Raw genomic sequence first — 23,405 nt, 5'->3', positions numbered from 1 at the left:
CCTGTAAGACAACCAACCTGTAAAACAACCAACCTGTAAAACAACCAACCTGTAAAACTACCAACCTGTAAGACAACCAACCTGTAAGACAACCAACCTGTAAAACAACCAACCTGTAAAACTACCAACCTGTAAGACAACCAACCTGTAAGACAACCAACCTGTAAGACAACCAACCTGTAAAACTACCAACCTGTAAAACTACCAACCTGTAAAACTACCAACCTGTAAAACAACCAACCTGTAAGACTACCAACCTGTAAGACAACCAACCTGTAAAACAACCAACCTGTAAAACAACCAACCTGTAAAACTACCAACCTGTAAGACAACCAACCTGTAAAACAACCAACCTGTAAGACAACCAACCTGTAAGACAACCAACCTGTAAGACAACCAACCTGTAAAACAACCAACCTGTAAAACTACCAACCTGTAAAACAACCAACCTGTAAAACTACCAACCTGTAAGACAACCAACCTGTAAGACAACCAACCTGTAAAACTACCAACCTGTAAAACTACCAACCTGTAAAACAACCAACCTGTAAGACAACCAACCTGTAAGACAACCAACCTGTAAGACAACCAACCTGTAAGACAACCAACCTGTAAAACTACCAACCTGTAAAACTACCAACCTGTAAAACTACCAACCTGTAAAACAACCAACCTGTAAGACAACCAACCTGTAAAACAACCAACCTGTAAAACAACCAACCTGTAAGACAACCAACCTGTAAAACAACCAACCTGGGACTTACAGGGGTTTTACAGTGTGTCATTAGACTAGCTCGGTAAATTGTAAAATATATTTGTGTGAAATTATTTTATAGCGTTTAGATCAGGTAGTAAAGGAATTAATTTTAGTGTCTGTCTTTTAATAAATAGGCACAAACCTGTTCTAATTTTTATACAGCATTCATTAGCATTTATTGTGTGATAAAGCCAGAAGAACAGCTTCCTGAGTGCATCCTGAGTGCATCTCACTAGTTTCCCAGTGGACTGAATATTCTTATGAAACATATTTCTTATCTGGACAGTGGTTAAATATTTACTGAACTATCAGAAATGTTTTCTCATTGCAAAATCATATTTTGTAGTGTTTATAGTCAACAAGGCGGTCAGGGAAATGAAGCAGTATTACTTTGTAATTCATTATTTTGGGGACTCTCTGGAGCATGTCAATGAGGTCACAATCACTACAGTATATCAAAATATATTTTTGAGCCATACAAACTATTAGCTTTTGGAGACTACCACTACTGTAGCAGTTACTATGTATTCTGTTTAGTACCTGAATAATGTTGAAATGAGGAATTAGCGGAGATAATGGTGTACTGCTTTTGCCAACTTGCTGTAAAGATGTTTGCCTGCTCTGACAACAGATTGTTTAGCAAAACCCTTTTTTGCAAGATTTGCACCAACAGAGTGATCAGAAATGGTTTGATGAGGTGACTTAATAACTCATTAAAACCTCACAGATATCCCACTGCATGTTCTCTGTATTGGCATATCAAATATTCCCAGTTGTGTCATTCATTGAAGTATCTTCTTTTTATAGTCTTATGCAAACACAAATCAACAAAGATAGCCTGCTATGAATGCGTACCCTTCAACCTCATGGCTTAGCTTTTATGAGGATCTGATAGATGCTTTCTAAATCTGGATGTTTATGTGGCTATTTTTATACCTTGTTTTCAAATCCTTTTTGGCAATGAATATTATGGGAAAAGGGAAACATGCTGGAACTGGAAGTACGTGATGGTGAGTGCTTTAGTATCAACACGCTCCTTCAGAGGGGGTCATTCTTTCTAAACCGTAATATTTCTAAATAGTGGGGGGCGGTTCTTTCTAAACTGCAATATAATACAAAATAAATGACCTTGGGGAGATTCTCATCAATAGACACTGTACTGTATGACGGCCAAAAACAATGCAGTGTCCTGCTGTCTAATAAAGGCAGCATTAAGGGGAACTAAAAGTGTGTACACAGGTGATGTCTCTAGGCCTTTGGGGTTATTGCCTAGACAGTTCTTAAAAAGCAATATAAAGAGGATTTGTGTTGTTGCTGTTTACTTTTTTTCTAAGAATTGTAGCAGAGGCAATGGGGTATCTGATGAATGACAGGCCTACCATCTACCTACATCAGTTAGGTCTATATCACCTGGATGACAGGCCTACCATCTACCTACATCAGTTAGGCCTACAGTGGGGGAAAAAAGTATTTGATCCCCTGCTGATTTTGTACGTTTGCCCACTGATAAAGAAAGGATCAGTCTATAATTTTAATGGTAGGTTTATTTGAACAGTGAGAGACAGAATAACAACAAAAAAATCCAGAAAAACGCATGTCTAAAATGTTATAAATTGATTTGCATTTTAATGAGGGAAATAAGTATTTGACCCCCTCTCAATCAGAAAGATTTCTGGCTCCCAGGTGTCTTTTATACAGGTAACGAGCTGAGATTAGGAGCACACTGTTAAAGGGAGTGCTCCTAACCGCAGCTTGTTAACTGTAAAAAAGACACCTGTCCACAGAAGCAATCAATCATTCAGATTCCAAACTCTCCACCATGGCCAAGACCAAAGAGCTCTCCAAGGATGTCAGGGACAAGATTGTAGACCTACACAAGGCTGGAATGGGCTACAAGACCATCGCCAAGCAGCTTGGTGAGAAGGTGACAACATTTGGTGTGATTATTCGCAAATGGAAGAAACACAAAAGAACTGTCAATATCCCTCGGCCTGGGGCTCCATGCAAGATCTCACCTCGTGGGGTTGCAATGATCATGAGAACGGTGAGGAATCAGCCCAGAACTACACAGGAGGATCTTGTCAATGATCTCAAGGCAGCTGGGACCATAGTCACCAAGAAAACAATTGGTAACACACTACGCCGTGAAGGACTGAAATCCTGCAGCGCCCGCAAGGTCCCCCTGCTCAAGAATACATATACATGCCCGTCTGAAGTTTTCCAATGAACATCTGAATGATTCAGAGGACAACTGGTGAAAGTGTTGTGGTCAGATGAGACCAAAATGGAGCTCTTTGGCATCAACTCAACTCGCCGTGTTTGGAGGAGGAGGAATGCTGCCTATGACCCCAAGAACACCATCTCCACCGTCAAACATGGAGGTGGAAACATAATGCTTTGGGGGTGTTTCTCTGCTAAGGGGACAGGACAACTTCACTGCATCAAAGGGACGATTGACGGGGCCATGTACCGTCAAATCTTGGGTGAGAACATCCTTCCCTCAGCCAGGCTCATTGAAAATGGGTCGTGGATGGGTATTCCAGCATGACAATGACCCAAAACACACGGCCAAGGCAACAAAGGAGTGGCTCAAGAAGAAGCACATTAAGGTCCTGGAGTGGCCTAGCCAGTCTCCAGACCTTAATCCCATAGAAAATCTGTGGAGGGAGCTGAAGGTTCGAGTTGCCAAACATCAGCCTCGAAACCTTAATGACTCTGAGAAAATCTGCAAAGAGGAGTGGGACAAAATCCCTCCTGAGATGTGTGCAAACCTGGTGGCTAACTACAAGAAACGTCTGACCTCTGTGATTGCCAACAAGGGTTTTGCCACCAAGTACTAAGTCATGTTTTGCAGAGGGGTCAAATACTTATTTCCCTCATTAAAATGCAAATCCTTTTATAACATTTTTGACATGCATTTTTCTGGATTTTTTGTTGTTATTCTGTCTCTCACTGTTCAAATAAACCTACCATTAAAAGTATAGACTGATCATTTTTTTGTAAGTGGGCAAAAGTACAAAATCAGCAGGGGATCAAATACTTTTTCCCCCCACTGTATATCACCTCGATGACAGCCTAAATCTTTAATTATATTATTTTGCATGCATAGCCCATTTACTCATTTATTTTTTTTCAATGTTGAAAATCCTTTGAGAATGAGTCTTGACTCGCAATTTAAAGTTGATGTTAGAAAGGGCCCTTATTTTGCTCAATCTCTTTGGTGAGGCTGAACAAGGTCTTGGAACTAATCTGTCTGGATGTAAAACATTTTTAAATACAAGTGCAGAAAAAGCTGATTCAAGTCTAGACCTCTAATCTGGCTATTCCATTTACAGAAAGACTGTTCTATTAAAGGGTACGACGTAGGACTCCTGTTGTATGTGTGATGCTCTGACGTGTCGTTTTAACAGCCTTAACCTGTCGTCTAGCTGTTCTCATCAGGCTTCCAAAAACTTCAGACCAGCGGTAAACAATTGTGCCCTTTACCTACTCGCCCATCTCTTATTTGTCCATTTGAGGCACTTTAATCCTTTAGATTTTTTTAAAGGGAAAATCAACTCAAAAATGTGCATCCTCATGATGATGTGGCATGTGACACTGTGCTTCTTGAAAGTCCAATATCTTGAAAACATGACTTCTGACATGCAAAACATTTTGGAAACTGTATCAACAGTGGACTAATCTGAAAGAAAACGTTGATGGACAGTGTATAGGCTACATGTCAGTGCTTGCCTCTGTGTAGTGCTGTCATTGGACCATACGATAATCTATTTTGGTGCTATTGGTGTATCCCAATGCTTAATGCTTCTACTCGGAGCCGTTCCCTATCTTATCATCACTAATCATTCACTCCAACATTTCCTGGTGACAGCACTGTTAAGTGGAGCGAGCTGCCCAGTGCCTACACGACAAACAGTCTTCATTCTGTTGACCATGTCCACGGTTGTGTAGCTGGGTCAATCAGTTATCGTCCACGGACAAATGTATTCAATAGGCTTTACACAATTAGTCTGTGTCAACATATAAACCGGGGGAGTGACCCACTTTGTTCTTTCCATCTGTGCCATGGTAACATTGGTTGCATTAAAACTATTGCTGGACATAATGACATAGAACAGTCTTGTATCATGTCTAAAGAGCATTACAGATGAATGTGAACCATGGATGTGACCCCAAATGACTGTGTGTTAACTTATAGGGGTCAGGAGTAGCCTATTCTTCCACCTCCATTCTCTATAGAATGTGCTCTTATAATGCATTCAACATCTTTCATTATTTTTACGTGGGTTCAAGAATAACAACTTGGTAAAACTGGTATTTTTTTGTTTGGAAACACTGAAAGGCAATGGTGTGTGTCTTGATTCGGGCCTTTGTTCGGTTCTTCTGAGAGTGATTGGTTATAGCAGTTAGAGTAGTGTCTGAATGGTTGGAGTCATAGAGTCAAACTGAGAGAGTAGTGCCTGAATGGTTGGAGTCATAGAGTCAAACTGAGAGAGTAGTGCCTGAATGGTTGGAGTCATAGAGTCAAACTGAGAGAGTAGTGCCTGAATGGTTGGAGTCATAGAGTCAAACTGAGAGAGTAGTGCCTGAATGGTTGGAGTCATAGAGTCAAACTGAGAGAGTAGTGCCTGAATGGTTGGAGTCATAGAGTCAAACTGAGAGAGAGAGAATCTCTCTGGGCTGTAAGCGGTGACCTTCCCACTACAGTCTGCTGCTGGGTTCCGCTGGTGATGCACCACATTTGAAATTCACATGCAAATTGCAACCATTAAAAAATGGTTAACTTAGAAAATATAAAGAATGTTTGACTTGACAGCAAATATGTGATATTTTCAACTATAAATCAAGTATATGAATGTGTTTTGGGCTTTTTGTATTTTACAGTACACTATGTAAACGGATCTCTATGATAGTATTGATTCAATACTTTGATAGCTTTGACTCTAGTTGCGAAGGGAACATTGTGCAACTGTCTTCCATTAAAAGGACTCTATACCTCTGGCACTAGCAGCTCCTCCACCCCATTGACCAATCAGCACCCATGCTTTTAGCAGCACTCCCCTAGGCTGCACTGAGCAAACAGATGTGTCTGTTTCAATGTTTGTCAACGTTAGATGCCTAACCATTTATCAGTGGTCAGTAAGTACCCAGGCAGCTGGGTTCTGTCTGGCATGTGTGTGCATTAGAAATAACATTTTTTAAGTAAAAAAGGGGAGAGAGAAAGATGCCTGCTCCCCCTCTCCCCCCTCCCTCCCTCCCTCCCTCCCTCCCTCCCTCCCTCCCTCCCTCCCTCCCTCCCTCCCTCCCTCCCTCCCTCCCCCTCTCCCCCTCCCCCTCTCCCCCCTCCCCCCCTCCCTCCCTCCCTCCCTCCCTCTCTCCCTCCCTCCCTCCCTCCCTCCCCCTCTCCTCCCTCCCTCCCTCCCTCCCTCCCTCCCTCCCTCCCTCCCTCCCTCCCTCCCTCCCCCTCCCTCCCTCCCTCCCTCCCTCCCCCTCTCATGGTCTGTGGGCTGTTGACCTGAAGATCTGGACTTATTGTGGTACATTATTGCCTCCCTCTGAACACAATCGTGGACCAGATACCCTCTCTCTCCCTCATTACCCTATTACCCACCCCTTCCTCCTCCCCTGTTCCCTCCCTCCCCGGGGGGGGGGGGGGGGGGGGGGGGGGGGGGTCACTGTACCGTAGTGGTGATGGTTCAGTAGCTTGGGCCAGGGGCATGGCAGAGGAAGAGCTTATGAAGAAAGATATTTTGGGGATGGAGCGAGGGGAGGAGTAAAAATAGCCTAGTACTCTACACTGGTTTACATATCAGAGAACATGAGCTGTGAACAGACAGAGGTAGTGAACTTTACATAGAGCCTGGTCTATGTCTGTAGTCCATGCGTTCCCTGTGTGGCCTGCTTCCCTGTGACTTCCTGTTGGAGAAGAATCTAGGGAAGTTTTCTGTCCGGTCCACGTGAGGTGCACAGGACCTTTGAGTGTCTTCATATTTAACAAAGTTGAAACTTGAATACCATAGATTCGTCTTTGTCTTCTTGACAGGTAGGTGGTGTGTTATGAGGAGTCTGCATATACTTCTAGACATAACATGCATTCTATCTATCTCTATATCCATCTATTGATTCTACTTATTGACTTCTGTGCCTACTTGATATTATACGTGTATGCCTTGTAATGTTAGCTCATAGTTGTAATAACTGCTTAACAAGTTGTAATAACTGCTTAATAAGTTGTAATAACTGCTTAACAAGTTGTAATAACTGCTTAAAACGTTGTAATAACTACTTACAATGTCAGCTTTTATAACGGTAGTACATAAAGTATTAGCAATACATGGCAGCCTCTATCAAAGGGAGATGGTAGTCTGTGATCATTAAAAACACAGTGAGATGGTAGACTGTGATCATTAAAAACACAGTGAGATGGTAGTCAGTGTTCATTAAAAACACAGTGAGATGGTAGTCTGTGATCATTAAAAACACAGTGAGATGGTAGTCAGTGTTCATTAAAAACACAGTGAGATGGTAGACTGTGATCATTAAAAACACAGTGAGATGGTAGTCAGTGTTCATTAAAAACACAGTGAGATGGTAGTCTGTGATCATTAAAAACACAGTGAGATGGTAGTCAGTGTTCATTAAAAACACAGTGAGATGGTAGTCAGTGTTCATTAAAAACACAGTGAGATGGTAGTCTGTGATCATTAAAAACACAGTGAGATGGTAGTCAGTGATCATTAAAAACACAGTGAGATGGTAGTCTGTGATCATTAAAAACACAGTGAGATGGTAGTCAGTGTTCATTAAAAACACAGTGAGATGGTAGTCAGTGTTCATTAAAAACACAGCGAGATGGTAGTCAGTGTTCATTAAAAACACAGTGAGATGGTAGTCTGTGATCATTAAAAACACAGTGAGATGGTAGTCAGTGTTCATTAAAAACACAGTGAGATGGTAGTCAGTGTTCATTAAAAACACAGTGAGATGGTAGTCAGTGTTCATTAAAAACACAGTGAGATGGTAGTCAGTGTTCATTAAAAACACAGTGAGATGGTAGTCAGTGTTCATTAAAAACACAGTGAGATGGTAGTCTGTGATCATTAAAAACACAGTGAGATGGTAGTCAGTGATCATTAAAAACACAGTGAGATGGTAGTCAGTGTTCATTAAAAACACAGTGAGATGGTAGTCAGTGTTCATTAAAAACACAGTGAGATGGTAGTCAGTGTTCATTAAAAACACAGTGAGATGGTAGTCAGTGTTCATTAAAAACACAGTGAGATGGTAGTCAGTGTTCATTAAAAACACAGTGAGATGGTAGTCTGTGATCATTAAAAACACAGTGAGATGGTAGTCAGTGTTCATTAAAAACACAGTGAGATGGTAGTCAGTTTTCATTAAAAACACAGTGAGATGGTAGTCAGTGTTCATTAAAAACACAGTGAGATGGTAGTCAGTGTTCTTTAAAATCACAGATGCTAAATGTGCTGGTTGAAAAGAAGATTGAACTTCAGTCACAAGCTGAAACTATTCATTAGAGAGCAGTAGGTACAAACAGTTATTTCTTTCCACTTCCTAGACATAGACAAATACATCAAATGAAAAACCTGCATATAAATACATTTGTTGAAAGATTTTGTTGCGAAGCTCCCCAACAATCAAAGTAATACAAAGAGACAGTGTTGCATTAAAGCCCAGCGAGGCTATGCGTTTGAACTTCCGCATTTTCTCTTTATAGATGTATGGTACAGCAATTAGTAACCAGAGCCAAAGTAATGGCCCTATTATATCATATGAGTGCCCTCAGGCCCCCTGTTCAGCCATTTGAGTCTTTAGGTATACGTCCCAAATGACACCATATTCCCTCTATAGTGCACTACCTTTGATGGTCCCTGGTCAAAAGTAGTGCACTATAAAGGGAATAGGGTGCCATTTCTGACCCCAGTATAGGTCTGCATGCACCGTACCCCCAGACAAAGGGTTATAATGAGGTTACAATGAGGATCTGCTATAGTGACAGCAAAGTGTTGGCCAATACTCTCATCTTCTGACACACATGACATGGTTAATCAATGGTTTGCTCTTAACGGCTTTCAGCTGGCAAAATCAGGTACTCGTTTTTATTTTCCAGGTTATGTAATTGCAGCTTGAGGCGTTTTTTTAGGATTCATGAGGGGACTTTTAAGAAAGGGCTGCTCTTCTATAGGATTTATGAGGGGACTTTTTAGAAAGGGCTGCTCAAACTCAGAGGAAGCCCCGTGCCAAAACAAACTGGCCTGCTGAAAGACTTCAGGCTTCACAATGGATTTGCCTCCTGAATGCTAAAATGAGCCCCTATCCAAATATATACAGCAAGAACGTCAATAGTAACCATGGTGTTAACTCAACTGGCTTGATCCCCCCCCCCCCCCGGAGTTGTAGCTTTGATGAGACATGTCCCTATCTCCACCCGTACTATAATAAAGAAAATGCATTTCCTCAGCTTTGCCTGTGTTCTGTATCAAACCGTATAGTGTGTGCTGCACTATACACACACGCACACAAAGTTACACACCCACACAGTTACACACATACATACACTGTCTCACACACACACACACACACACACACACACACACACACACACAACCACACACAACCACACACAACCACACACACACACACTAAACCATGTTCTCCCCTTCCCCAGTCCTTGCTGGCAGGATGATGGGTCATGTGTTGTCGTTCGGCCGCTCCCTGGTGAGGAGGAAGGTGGTGGATCTCAACAGTCTGGAGGATTCCAAGCTGTGCCGCTGCCTGGGTACCGTGGACCTCATCGCTCTGGGCGTGGGCAGCACCCTGGGGGCCGGGGTCTATGTTCTGGCTGGAGAGGTGGCCAAGGGAAACTCAGGCCCCAGCATTGTGGTCTCCTTCCTCATTGCTGCCCTGGCCTCTGTCATGGCGGGCCTCTGCTATGCTGAGTTTGGAGCCCGTGTGCCCAAGACTGGCTCAGCCTACCTGTACAGCTATGTAACAGTTGGAGAGCTGTGGGCCTTCATCACTGGCTGGAACCTCATCCTCTCCTATGTGATAGGTAAGTTTGTTATAGCGGTCTAAATACACTATACTGCCCGCATGAACTTTTATTTTGAAGTAACAGATACTATGCTGAGTTTGACTGCTAACGGAACATAAAGGTAGAACATTTCTACTCTATATTCCCCTCTCACAGGCACCTCCAGTGTGGCCAGGGCTTGGAGCGGGACATTTGATGAGCTGATTGGAGGACACATTGAGACGTTCTGCAAGACCTACTTCAGCATGAACTCTCCAGGCCTGGCTCAGTACCCAGACTTCTTTGCAGTCTGTCTCATTCTACTTCTGTCAGGTAAAGAACTGTAGCAACTGTGGCTAACTGAGCTCCTGTTTAGAACTCTACCGTTGCGTCCCAAATGGCACCCTATTCTCTTTGTAGTGCACTACTTTAGGGCCATAGGGCCCTCGTCAAAAGTAGTGCACTATATAGGGAATAGGGTGCCATTTGGGACGCACCCTACATCTGATCCCCTGACTGTCAGAACTTTATATCAACAGAAATTGGAATGGGTATTTTTTCCATATCAATGGGCACTCGTATAAGCAGCAATTTTTTGGTCCACATTTTCAATGTAATAAGGAATGGTAGAACGTTGTTTGGTGAGTGGTAGTACTCACATGGTGGAGAGGCCCTCTTTCCCTGAATGTCTGCCTTGTGTCGGTGTCAGAGCTACCCAGGCAGTGCTCCTCTCTGTTCAGGAGAACTGACAAGCCCTCTGTAGCTACTGTTACACATTACACAGAAGCTTGACATGGCTAGAGAGTTCACCACTTTCAGAGGGACACTGTGTGTAGATGTCAACAAGACTTTTCTGTGAAACAATCAGAAACTGTTAAAAGTCATCATGTGTTTTAACTGCTGCTGAGCCAAAAATTCTCAAATGCAGTGATTGGATTACTCCGGCAAACCTCCATAGCGATGCAATGTTTGCTGTTCTAAAGGTCTTAGATACTGGGAGTAGTGGTGTTAGTTTCCTAGGGTTAGGATATGATAATAATAGACCTTTTGGTTTGGATCACCTGCCAAAATGACCAGAAATGTAACACTAAAAACATCATCTCAGATCATAGTTGGTAGGTATTTAACAAGATGTAAGATAAATATTTCACCTTTACTCAATACATGGGCTGGAGGTGTGTAACATTCTTCACATATCATGGACACTCATGTCACAAACCCAGGGTTGGGTAGGTTACTTTCTAAACGCAATCCGTTACAGTTACATGTCCAAAATTGTAATCAGTAACGTTACTTTTGGATTACCCAAACTCAGTAATGTAATGTGATTACTTTCATTTACTTTTGGATTACTTTCCCCTTAAGAAGCATTAGAAGAAGACAAAAATTATCCATCAAACACATTTGGTGTGTCGTCATAGTGGTCTCTGATCTGTGGTCAGACTCGCTCAGGTGGAACAAACTTAAACTTGTCAATGTATTTTTTCGCAAACATCCTTGCTGAATTGAAAAGTAATCAAAGAAGTGGTAATCTAGTTTTCAAAAGTATTTGTGATCTGATTACAATATTTTAGCTGGTGACGTAACTGATTACAGTTACAGGTTTTTTGTAATCGATTACATGTAGCTGATTACATGTAATCATTTACTCCCCAACCCTGCACATGACACTGTGTATTTATTTAGTAAGTTGAGTCCCTGATGCGGAGTTTGTTGGACTCTATATTCTTCTTTGTTGTTTCCTCACTCAGGCCTCCTGTCGTTTGGAGTGAAGGAGTCAGCCTGGGTGAACAAGGTCTTCACTGCTGTCAACGTGCTGGTGCTCTTGTTTGTCATCGTCTCCGGCTTCGTGAAGGGAGACCCACTCAACTGGAAAATCTCTGAAGAAACTCTCATCAATGTCACCATTGTTAAACGGTAAGGATTGGAGGTGACCTGGCTATTGTGAGGACACTGAGTGTTTCACAAATTTCTTATCAATGTGGCCTGTTTGGCTGCAGACCCTGGCACATGTATACCAGAGTCAGCATAGGTTCATGAGTCCAATTCATGCTCTTATGACTCAAAATCTCTCCTACTTTCCTGTCTCCTCTTCACTGTCCTATCTCAATAAATACAATATGTATGTACAGTACCTTCAGTATTCACACCCCTTCACTTTTCCACATTTTGTTGTGTTACAAAGTGGGATTAAAATGAATTTAATTGTAATTTTGTGTCAACGATCTACAAAATGGAAGACAAAACTCTAACATTTGTATAACAAAAAATAGGACAAATAAAACACTAATATATATTGATTAGATAAGTATTCAACACCCTGAGCCAATACATGTTAGAATCACCTTTGGCAGTGATTACAGGCTGATTCTTTCTGGGTAAATCTCTAAGAGCTTTCCACACCTGGATTGTGCAACATTTGCCCATTATTCTTTTCCAAAATTATTCAAGCTCTGTCAAATTGGTTGTTGATCATTGCTAGACAACAATTTTCAGGTTATGCCATAGATTTTCAAGCAGATTTAAATCCGAACTGTAACTCGGCCACTCAGGAACATTCACTGTCTTCTTGGTAAGCAACTCCAGTGTAGATTTGGTCTTGTGTTTTAGGTTATTGTCCTGCTGAAAGGTGAATTCATCTCCCAGTGTCTGGTGGAAAGCAGACTGAACCAGGTTTTCCTCTAGGATGTTCCTGTGCTTAGCTCCATTCCATTTCTTTTTTATCTTTAAAAACTCCCCAGTCCTTAAAGATTACCCATAACATGATACTGCTACCACTATGCTTGAAAATATGGAGAGTGGCACTCAGTAATGTGTTGTATTGGGTTTGCCCCTAACATAACACTTTGTATTCAGTATTATTCAGTATTAAATTATTTAAATATTTTTATATTTAACCCTTATTTTACTAGGTAAGTTGACTGAGAACACATTCTCATTTACAGCAACGACCTGGGGAATAGTTACAGGGGAGAGGAGGGGATGCGAATGAGGCAATTGGAAGCTGGGGATGATTAGGTGACCATGATGGTATGATGGCCAGATTGTGAATTTAGCCAGGACAGGGTTAACAGCCTTACTCTTACGATAAGTGCCATGGGATCTTTAGTGACCACAGAGAGTCAGGTCATCCGTTTAACGTCCCATTCAAAAGACAGCACCCTACACAGGGCAATGTCCCCAATCACTGCCCTGGGGCATTGAGATATTTTTTTAGACCAGAGGAAAGAGTGCCTCCTACTGGCCCTCCAACACCACTTCCAGCAGAATCTGGTCTCCCACCCAGGGACAGACCAGGACCAACCCTGCTTAACTTCAGTGGGATACTTTAGTGCCTTGTTGCAAAAAGGATGTATGTTTTGGAATTTTTATATTCTGTACAGGCTTCCTTCTTTTCACTCTGTCATTTAGGTTAGTATTGTGGAGTAACTACAATGTTGTTGATGCATCCTCAGTTTTCTCCTATTACAGCCATTAAACTCTATAACTGTTTTAAAGTCACCATTGGCCTCATGGTGAGATCCATGAGCGGTTTCCTTCTTCTCTGAGAACTGAGTTAGGAAGGACTCCTTTATCTTTGTAGTGACTGGGTGTATTGATACACCATCCTAAGTGTAATTAATAACTTCACCTTTCTCAAAGGGACATTCAATGTCTGCTTTTTTAAATTTTATTTTGACCCCTCTACCAATAGGTGCCCTTTCCCTGGTCTTTGTGGTTGAATCTGTTTGAAATTCACTGCTTGACTGGGGGACCTTACAGATAATTGTATGTGTGGGGAACAGAGATGAGGTAGTCATTCAAACATCATGTTAAACACTGTTATTGCACACAGAGTCCATGCAAGATATTATGCGACTTGTTCAGCACGTTTACTCCTGAACTTATTTAGGCTTGCCATAACAAAGGGGTTGAATACTTATTGACAAGACATTTCAGATTTTGTAAACATTTTGAAAATATAATTCCACTGACATTATGAGGTAAGCCAGAAACAAAAAATCTCAATTTAATCAATTTTTTATTCTGACTGTAACAACAAAATGTGGAAAAAGTCCAGGGGTGTGAATACTTTCTGTAGGCACGCATCCTTTTATGCATGATAATATTCTATACTTGAATATGCTTACAATCAATCACCATATGTCCCACTACTAATATTATGAACACTGAAATGTGTCAGTAACGTTTCAGTATGCCCCTCTGTTTACCCCCCTTATGTATTCCAGGAACCTGTCTGTGACTGCTAATGTGACCAGTGATTATGGTGCAGGGGGTTTCATGCCATTTGGCTTCAGTGGGACCCTGGCTGGAGCTGCCACCTGCTTCTATGCCTTTGTCGGATTTGACTGCATCGCAACAACAGGTGTGTCTTTTAAGACAATACCCATCATCAATGTAGATCATTCCATCTCAAAACATGCACTATCATGGGTCAACAAGGTACATGGTTGCAGAGTCAAATAATCCCAGAGGTCAACCTAAACCACTGGGGGATCTGAATCTGAATTTGACCTGTATCTGTGTATGCGTGTGTACGCCAGGTGAGGAGGTAAGGAACCCTCAAAAAGCCATTCCCATCGGCATCGTGGTGTCTCTGACGGTGTGCTTTCTGGCGTACTTCGGTGTGTCTGCTGCCCTCACCCTCATGATGCCCTACTACCTACTGGATGAGAAGAGCCCCTTGCCCATGGCCTTTGAGTATGTGGGCTGGGGCCCAGCTAAATATCTGGTGGCTGTGGGGTCACTGTGTGCCCTGTCAACCAGGTAATGGACATTTCCTATGCATGCTTGAATGTGATGCTATTCACAGGATGCTTACCGTGTAGCTTTCCGTTAGGTCAAATGTGATGAGACTCAATAAAGACAAAGTAATAAATGGAATAACAGGTTTTTAATTGTTTTAGTGTTTTAACTAGATTTCTTTGGGTTTCATTAGGGAAAAAATATTTTTTAAAGAGTTCAAACAAATCTATAACATTGAGCATTATTATCAAGACAACCCAAAATAATGTGAAATCTACAATGACTGTCTATGTGTTGGATTGATTCTCATTGCTAATTGTCCTACTTGCCAAGCTGCAGTCATATTGTTTTGAGAGAACTGCCTGTCTTGATGTGCTATATCTCTGGGTTGATGATATTGGCTGTTTGACTTGTTTCTGTCTTATCATTTGGTTCACTGAGTTCCTTCCTGGGTCCTGAGCTTCCCACTATAGAGACTCATACTGTAACTCACACATCACATCAATACATCAATCTCTGACAACTCTACTTAAGTAATTATTGCGCAATACAGTGCATTCAGAAAGTATTCAGACCACTTCACTTTTTCCACATTTTGTTACGTTACAGCCTTATTCTACTTTTTAATTTTTTTAAAATGTTCTCATCAATCTACACACAATACCACAGGTTTCCTCCAGATGAGATGCTTGGCATTCAGGCCAAAGAGTTTAATCTTGGTTTTATCAGACCAGAGAATCTTGTTTCTCATGGTATGAGAGTATTTAGGTGCCTTTTGGCAAACTCCAAGCGGGCTGTCATGTGCCTTTTTACTGAGGAGTGGCTTCTGTCTGGCCACTCTACTATAAAGGCCTGATTGATGGAGTGCTGTAGAGATGGTTGTCCTTCTGGAAGGTTCTCCCATCTTCACAGAGGAACTCTGGAGCTCTGCCAGAGTGACCATCAGGTTCTTGGACCAAGGACCTTCTCCCCTGCTTGCTCAGTTTGGCTGGGCGGCCAGCTCTAGGAAGAGTCTTGGTGGTTAGAAACTTCTTCCATTTAAGATTGATGGAGGCCAGTGTGTTCTTGGGGCCCTTCAATGCTGCAAACATTTTTTAGTACCCTTCCCCAGATGTGTGCCTCAACACAATCCTGTCTTGGAGCTCTACGGACAATTCCTTTGACCTCATTGCTTGGTTTTGGCTCTGACATCCACTGTCAACTGTGGGACCTTATATAGACAGGTGTGTGCCTTTCCAAATCCTGTCCAATCAATTGAATTTACCACAGGTGTTCTCCAATCAAGTTGTTGGAACATCTCAAGGACGATCAATGGAAACAGGATGCACCTGAGATCAATTTTGAGTCTCATAGCAAAGGATCTGAATACTTATGTAAATAAGGTATCTCTGATTTTTATTTTTAATACACTTGCAAAAAATTCTACAAACCTGTTTTCACTTTGTCATTATGGGGTATTGTGTGTAGATGGATGAGGGGGAAAAACGATTTCATCCATTTTAGAATAAGGCTGTAATGTAACAACATGTGGAAAAAGTCAAGGGGTCTGAATACTTTCCGAATGCACTGTATAGTACTTGACAAAAACAGAATAATTTCAAATATTGATTGATTACATTGGGATACGATCACAGATGCCTCTCTATTTATGCATGGGAATAATTGGGAACAGATTTTCTATCTTTTTTTTCAGATTTCCTGGTGATTTTATAGTCTTATGACCAACAATAATTTTTATTGTTTTTGCTCTGAAAACTTGGGGGTGAGGGGGCAAATAAAATAACCTGCCGGCCATCCTATTGGGGAACCCTGATATACATGTTGGCATTAAGCGTATTGCCTATTAATATATCAATAACTCTCCTCTCCTCTGGGTCTTCTGGGTCCTCTGGGTCTTCCTTCAGGCCTTTTAAATGCTGCAAAATAACACCTGAGCAATATCCTATTTGCAATAACCTTCAGAGAGCTTCAGGAAAGGTGATATAGTGGGGATGCTGTCAGCAACAGTTGGAAGAATGGGGCCATAAGACAAGAAATACACTGTCTCTGTGATTATGCTCTTTAGCTTTGGTGAAATGACTTTCCTGTGTGTACAGTGAGTGTGTGGGTGTGTATTGTGTAAGTGTCTGTGTGTGTTGGGGGCTTCTAACGTGTTGGTCCTTGTGCATGTCTCTGCTGTTCCATGCAGTCTGCTGGGTTCCATTTTCCCTATGCCACGTGTAATCTATGCTATGGCAGAGGATGGGGTGCTTTTCAAAGCCTTAGCCCGAATCAATCCTAAGACGAAGACCCCGCTTATTGCCACAATGAGCTCCGGTGTAGTTGCAGGTGAGAGCTGGGGAAAGTGCTTTGACATCACTGCTGCTGAAACTGTATCCACCAATCAACTGTGAAAGGAAATTATGCAGATAAAATCATCCTTGCCCAAAAGGAGAGTAACAAGTCCGGTGACTTTGTCAATATTCACCAAAATGTCCCCCCAACCCATGTTTTCATTAATTATGATTGGTCAAAACATCTGTTGAAGCTTCTATTCTATTTGGTCAGAGTTTTGTGGGCTTGGTACAGACGTAGACTTTCACAGTTGTGCAGGTGTCCATTCCTTCTCAAAGTGTCTTGTGTTTGAACCCTGACCCCTCTCTCTCCTTAGCCTGTTGGGCTCCATGTTCCCTCTGCCCCGCATTCTCTTTGCCATGGCACGAGATGGCTTACTGTTCAAATTTCTTTCCCAAGTGAGTAAGCGCCAGTCGCCTGTGGCTGCCACCATGGCGGCGGGCACTACCGCGGGTAAGCTCCTGAGGAGGCCTTGTGTGGCATCTCGTCTGCTGTGGTTACGTTGTGTCATCGTTGGGTCAATATTGTGCATCTGATTCTGCACTGGTGATGAATGCATGCCAATGATGTGCTGCTGGTGGTGGAAGCATGATGGAAAATTCCTTTCACATCAATCAAACTCTCTTGATGGACTTGCCCCATCCATTCAGTTAGGCATAGAAGTAGGCCTAATTGTCAGTAGAGCTGGGGTACACAGCTCCAGTCCTCTACGCTTTTGAAGCCTTCTGTTGCTCCTAACTGATCAATTCATTTATCAGAGAAGCCACACAGTGGGTTACCCAACCAGGCCTATCAATCTCTGATCAGAAGACAGACAAAATCCAACCCTAGAGGACCAGAGTCGTGCTGTAACCCTGCAGTCAGCAGACCTATAGAGGACCAGAGTCATGCTGTAACCCTGCAGTCAGCAGACCTATAGAGGACCAGAATAGTGCTGTAACCCTGCAGTCAGCAGACCTATAGAGGACCAGAGTCGTGCTGTAACCCTGCAGTCAGCAGACCTATAGAGGACCAGAATAGTGCTGTAACCCTGCAGTCAGCAGACCTATAGAGGACCAGAATAGTGCTGTAACCCTGCAGTCAGCAGACCTATAGAGGACCAGAATAGTGCTGTAACCCTGCAGTCAGCAGACCTATAGAGGACCAGAATAGTGCTGTAACCCTGCAGTCAGCAGACCTATAGAGGACCAGAATAGTGCTGTAACCCTGCAGTCAGCAGACCTATAGAGGACCAGAATAGTGCTGTAACCCTGCAGTCAGCAGACCTATAGAGGACCAGAGTCGTGCTGTAACCCTGCAGTCAGCAGACCTATAGAGGACCAGAATAGTGCTGTAACCCTGCAGTCAGCAGACCTATAGAGGACCAGAGTCGTGCTGTAGTCCTGCAGTCAGCAGACCTACAGAGGACCAGAATAGTGCTGTAACCCTGCAGTCAGCAGACCTATAGAGGACCAAAGTCATGCTGTAACTCTGCAGTCATCAGATCTATAGAGGACCAAAGTCGTGCTGTAGCCCTGCAGTCAGCAGACCCATTTGATAGATGAAAGCTTCTCCAGGTTCAGTATAGTCCATGGGTGTGTGTCTCTACTCTGCTCACTGAGACTAGGGCTAAGGCTATAAGGTTATCAGGTTATCAGTCTATAAGGTTATCAGGCTATAAGGTTATCAGGCTATAAGTGTATCAGGTTATCAGGCTATAAGGTTAAGGCATATAGTGCTGTCTGCAGGGTTTCTCCCAGTGAGATGGCTGACTGCAGTGTGCAGGGTTGAGGGACTTTGATGCCAGCAGGTGTTTTTTCTATATTTATTATGAAATCTTTATTCATCCAGGAAGTCCCATTGAGGTCAGAATAACTATTTTACAAAGGGTGCTAAGGACATGTTAAGGTGGGAGTGGGGCTTGGGCCGGGCACAGAGAGCAGCTGGTACCAGCGGGTAGACCCAGTAGAATACACAGTGCCTGGTAGAGGGATGGTAGGGGTTGGGGTTTGTTGTGAGCAGCGTCTCCTGACATACCGCTGGTCTATGTTTGAACCATGCAGAGGTGATCAGTCCCTTACTGTGGTCAGGTGCTGAGATACAAGAGAGGGAGCTGAGCCAACTCCCCAGACTATCTCACACCAACTCCCCAGACTATCTCACACCAACTCCCCAGACTATCTCACACCAACTCCCCAGACTATCTCACACCAACTCCCCAGACTATCTCACACCAACTCCCCAGACTATCTCACACCAACTCCCCAGACTACCTCACACCAACTCCCCAGACTATCTCACACCAACTCCCCAGACTATCTCACACCAACTCCCCAGACTACCTCACACCAACTCCCCAGACTACCTCACACCAACTCCCCACTAACTCCCCAGACTATCTCACACCAACTCCCCAGACCATCTCACACCAACTCCCCAGACCATCTCACACCAACTCCCCAGACCATCTCACACCAACTCCCCAGACCACCTCACACCAACTCCCCAGACTAGGTTGCCGTTTGGGATCCAGTCTTAGTTTTCATTTGAACCCTGAGAGAGTTTTTAGTTGAAGGCACCTAAACACCTGTGTCTGTGACTGTCTGTAATAGCAATCATGGACTGTATGGTGCATCACCAAAACACTTTCTACTGTTGGTTGGGATAATAGATTAGAAACCTGCTTTATTAATGACTGTCTAATTCTCTGTAATATGCTGTATAAGGATGTAATGAGTGGGGTTGTGGTTGTGTTGTATTTTGGTTCATTGAACTCTTAATGTAATCATTATTAGTCATGAATAAGTATGAACAATGAACATTTGTATCTGACTTGTGTCTGTCTCATCCACATTCCTCAGCGATCATGGCTTTCCTGTTTGACCTAAAAGCCTTAGTAGACATGATGTCTATTGGAACCCTCCTAGCCTACTCCCTTGTTGCTGCTTGTGTTCTCATTCTCAGGTGAGTGATGGTTGGACACATCCCCAGGGCTGCTGCAGCTATTAACCTAACTATTATGTTTAATTTCTATCTAATTAAAAACGGATGTTCTCCAGTGGCTTAGTTGGTGGGAGCATGGTGCTGGAAACACCAGCTTCGTGGGTGTGATTCCTACAAAGGCCAGATATACTAAATAGGTCATTCTTGAATTGCATTGGCATTAGCGTCTTTCGGCTTTGCAACCATAGTTGCACAGTTTTACAAATAGTTGCACATTATACATGTTTTTGTCTATATTGAACTGTTTATTAATTATGAAACACAATGCAAGTCATTCAAAATGTTACCTTAATGCATTGTTTAAAGTACTAAGGGCAAGCAAATTGGCTTGTCCCAGTAGTAATGAGTGTTTTGGGGATTTAAAGATTTCTATCTAACATTTTGAATGCTAGAAAATAAACAAAAGTATGTATTATATTGCATAGATCAATAAGAACAAAGGCTATTCAAATATATATATATATATATATATATGTTTTTTTTTTACAAATATAATGTGTCTCTTAGTTTAATGTCATTGTTGTTACCATCTTGAAAATCACTCATTACAAAGATATAAACAGACATTGAGCATTCTCTCCAGTGGCACATTGCTATCAGTGGAAGGGTCTATATTAAAGAAAATTATTACCTAATCAAACACTTTTAGTATGTCATACATTTTAGGATTCCACTGATATTTTGGTGTCTAAATAAAAAGTGTAATTGGTGTTACTCAATTTAAATGAAGGACAATCACATTGTAAGCAACATGATTAACCATATCACTTTAGGAAATTATTTTAAAAGGTTAATGGCCTAAGATTTTAGCATATGTGGTCTCTATTTAAGAAAATCCTCAATTACCTAAAATGTGTAATTGGTGTTACCGTCACTGGTGTTACTACTCCAACTGGTGGCACAATGTTATCATAATGGTAAAAATGATTTAAAGTCATTACGCTGCCATATTAGTGGATTTAGAATGGGAAGATGTACCCAAATACATTTAAATAAACATCTAGAATAATGAACATCTTTTTTTCTCTCAAAATGCCATGCCCAAATCCCATTGAAATTCAAGAACGACTTGAATATGTGTGGTAACTGAAAGTCACTTCCGATAAAAGCATCTGGTAATGCTAAATAACTATATTATTATCAATCCACCCTAAGACCTATAGCGAGGCAGCTTGATTCAGTGGGGTGAAGGAACTTGATACAATTGACACAGCCGCAGTGTAGGTAGCCGTGCTTGTGGGGAAAATAAAGCAAATATCATTACCCTGTTAGAGTAATATGCAGCTTGTGTTATTGAATCAGAGCTATGATGTAATCGGTCTGAATGCTTCCTTTGTGTGGAAGTAGTGAAATGACTTCTTGAGTTCACGCTGCTGTTTACTCAACCTTTCGTTGCATGCGAATCGAGATTCTAGAAACACACCATCCTGTTTAGAGTTGTAGGCTGTGAAGTTAAGATGAATATCTTCCAGGGAAATAACCCTTTGACTCCAAACAGAAACAGAACAGCGTGTTTCTTGGTCAACATAGCCTAAATTTCTTTCGGGAAGTATTTCGGAAAAACATCCAAATTATGACAAAGCCAGATGAATCTTGTATGTTTAGAAAGTTTGAGTAAATATCAGCATGTACTCAGGAAGCAATGCACTCAAGTATCTGTCAGATGTTGACTAGGGGCCCACCATGCGACACAGGGTGAAGAGGACCAAACAATGCCCACCTGTATGAACATAATGTGTTTCACTATGGAGCCCCGTTTGGGTCTTTGCATATCAAAAAAGATACACGTCAAATAACACTATTTGACGCATTAAATACGTTTTATTTTGACACGTCAAATAACACAGTTCTATTATAAAATGTATGTGTTCTGAATTTGCACGTGCAATCCAAGCGCCACCACTACTATCAGTAGAACTGTCAAAGCTCTACAAAAAAAGTCTGCAAACAAGCAAACACCGGCCACGAACGATGTGTTTACACTACCGTGTTAATAATAAAGCATCATTTGTTCGACCGCAACTTCTAGGGTAGCTAGCTAGCTTTAGCTACTAAACCCTGTTGCCCAAAGTTATCGTTATTAGCAGCCAGCTAGCTTCATCTGGCTAGTGAAGCTCGACCGGACCGGGTTATGTGTTGTGAACCTAGCCACAATAAGGATTAGGCACAACAGTGGAATTTGCGGGTCGCCTTCAACATAAAAGTACTATTTGAAAGTGAGGCAGAAGGTTACAATTGGTGGAATCAAGCCATATTTAGACTAGATAATGTTAAACAAGGTTGGAATGTGAAGCAATGAAATGGGTTATCAGTCTACTTGGTGACTACCACAGAACACAACTGTGAAGAGTTTATACAAATATTAGCGTTGTAGCTCTTATCGCGTGACTGTGACTGTGTGAAACCACCTCCCCAGTCAGCCCATTGTGTGTATTGACATTCATATTACACTGTACAGCTTTACCTAAGGATTGGGGATCAATGAAATGGGGTATCACTCAATACCCAAGATATTTTTTCCCAACGTCCTCCTCAGAGTTATCAGACTCCAAAACACCCACGTTGTATTGTTTTTCCTCTGGAATATTGTTCAATACACATAGACAATACATGTGGCTCAATTCACAGTTGTTTCAGAGTCCTGCAATAAGAGCTACGACGCTAATGTTCTCTGGGTGTCACTGAATAGACTGATACCCCATGTCATTGATCAACAATCTATAGGTAAGGCTGTACAGTGAAATAAGTATGTCCCCAATGCAATTATAAAGTTTAATACATCCAGTGTGATTTCAACAGATTTTTGTCAAATTAACAAATTATTGTCTTTTGTTGATTTCATATAACAACATTCCAACCTCGTTTAGCATGACCTATTCAATTATGGCATAATTCTACTATTTGTATTCATTTGCAATCAATGACATACTTTATTTTGAAGGCAAAGTCTAGCTTCCCATAGATGGGTCCGACCACCATTAATGAAATAAGAACTGTTTTGTGAAGTGGAAACGTTTAGGAGCAACAACCGCTCAGTCGCTAAGTGGTAAGCCACAGAACAGGACCACCGAGTGCTGAAGCGTGTTGTGCTTAAAAAACGTCTGTCCTCGGTTGCAACACCCACTACCAAGTTCCAAACTGCCTCTGAAAGCAACTTCAGCACAATAACTGTTCGTCGGGAGCTTCATGAAATGGGTTTCCATGGTTGAGCAGCAGCACACAAGCCTAAGATCACCATTCGCAATGGTAAGCGTCGGCTGAAGTGGTGTAAAGCTCGCAGCCATTGCACTCTGGAGCAGTGGAAACATGTTCTCTGAAGTGTTGAATCACGCTTCACCATCTGGCAGTCCGATGGACGAATCTTGGTTTGGCGGATGCCAGGAGAACGCTACCTGCCCGAATGCATAGTGCCAACTGTAATGTTTGGTGGAGGAGGAATAATGGTCTAGGGCTGTTTGTCATGGTTCTGGCTAGGCCCTTTAGTTCCGGGAATCTTAATGCTACAGCATACAATGACATTCTAGACGATTCTGTACTTCCAACTCTGTGGCA

The 23,405-nt window shown here is 42.1% G+C and overlaps 1 protein-coding gene across 3 annotated transcripts in view; it reads left to right on the top strand.

Annotated features, from left to right (window-relative positions):
* slc7a2 (solute carrier family 7 member 2) overlaps nucleotides 1-23,405 on the top strand; it is a 41,267-nt gene that overhangs the window by 12,677 nt on the left and 5,185 nt on the right. Inside the window, exons 1-8 of one of the 3 annotated variants that reach the window (XM_014212822.3) lie at nucleotides 6,480-6,800; nucleotides 9,447-9,830; nucleotides 9,969-10,124; nucleotides 11,543-11,708; nucleotides 14,021-14,157; nucleotides 14,336-14,558; nucleotides 16,726-16,865; nucleotides 19,712-19,814. In XM_014212822.3, coding sequence (XP_014068297.1) covers nucleotides 9,461-9,830; nucleotides 9,969-10,124; nucleotides 11,543-11,708; nucleotides 14,021-14,157; nucleotides 14,336-14,558; nucleotides 16,726-16,865; nucleotides 19,712-19,814 — 1,295 coding nt within the window. In that variant the 5' untranslated portion in view covers nucleotides 6,480-6,800; nucleotides 9,447-9,460. Of the gene's footprint in view, nucleotides 1-6,479; nucleotides 6,801-9,446; nucleotides 9,831-9,968; nucleotides 10,125-11,542; nucleotides 11,709-14,020; nucleotides 14,158-14,335; nucleotides 14,559-16,725; nucleotides 16,866-17,187; nucleotides 17,325-19,711; nucleotides 19,815-23,405 lie in introns of those variants that run through there. The other 2 variants (XM_014212823.3, XM_082956020.1) reach the window with 2 other exon arrangements.

Source organism: Salmo salar, chromosome 09 (genome assembly GCF_965601325.2).
Source record: "Salmo salar chromosome 09, fSalSal1, whole genome shotgun sequence".
NCBI classification, from domain to species: domain Eukaryota; kingdom Metazoa; phylum Chordata; class Actinopteri; order Salmoniformes; family Salmonidae; genus Salmo; species Salmo salar.
The sequence above is the reverse complement of the archived record's forward strand: the minus strand, read 5'-3'. Positions and strand labels throughout refer to the sequence as shown.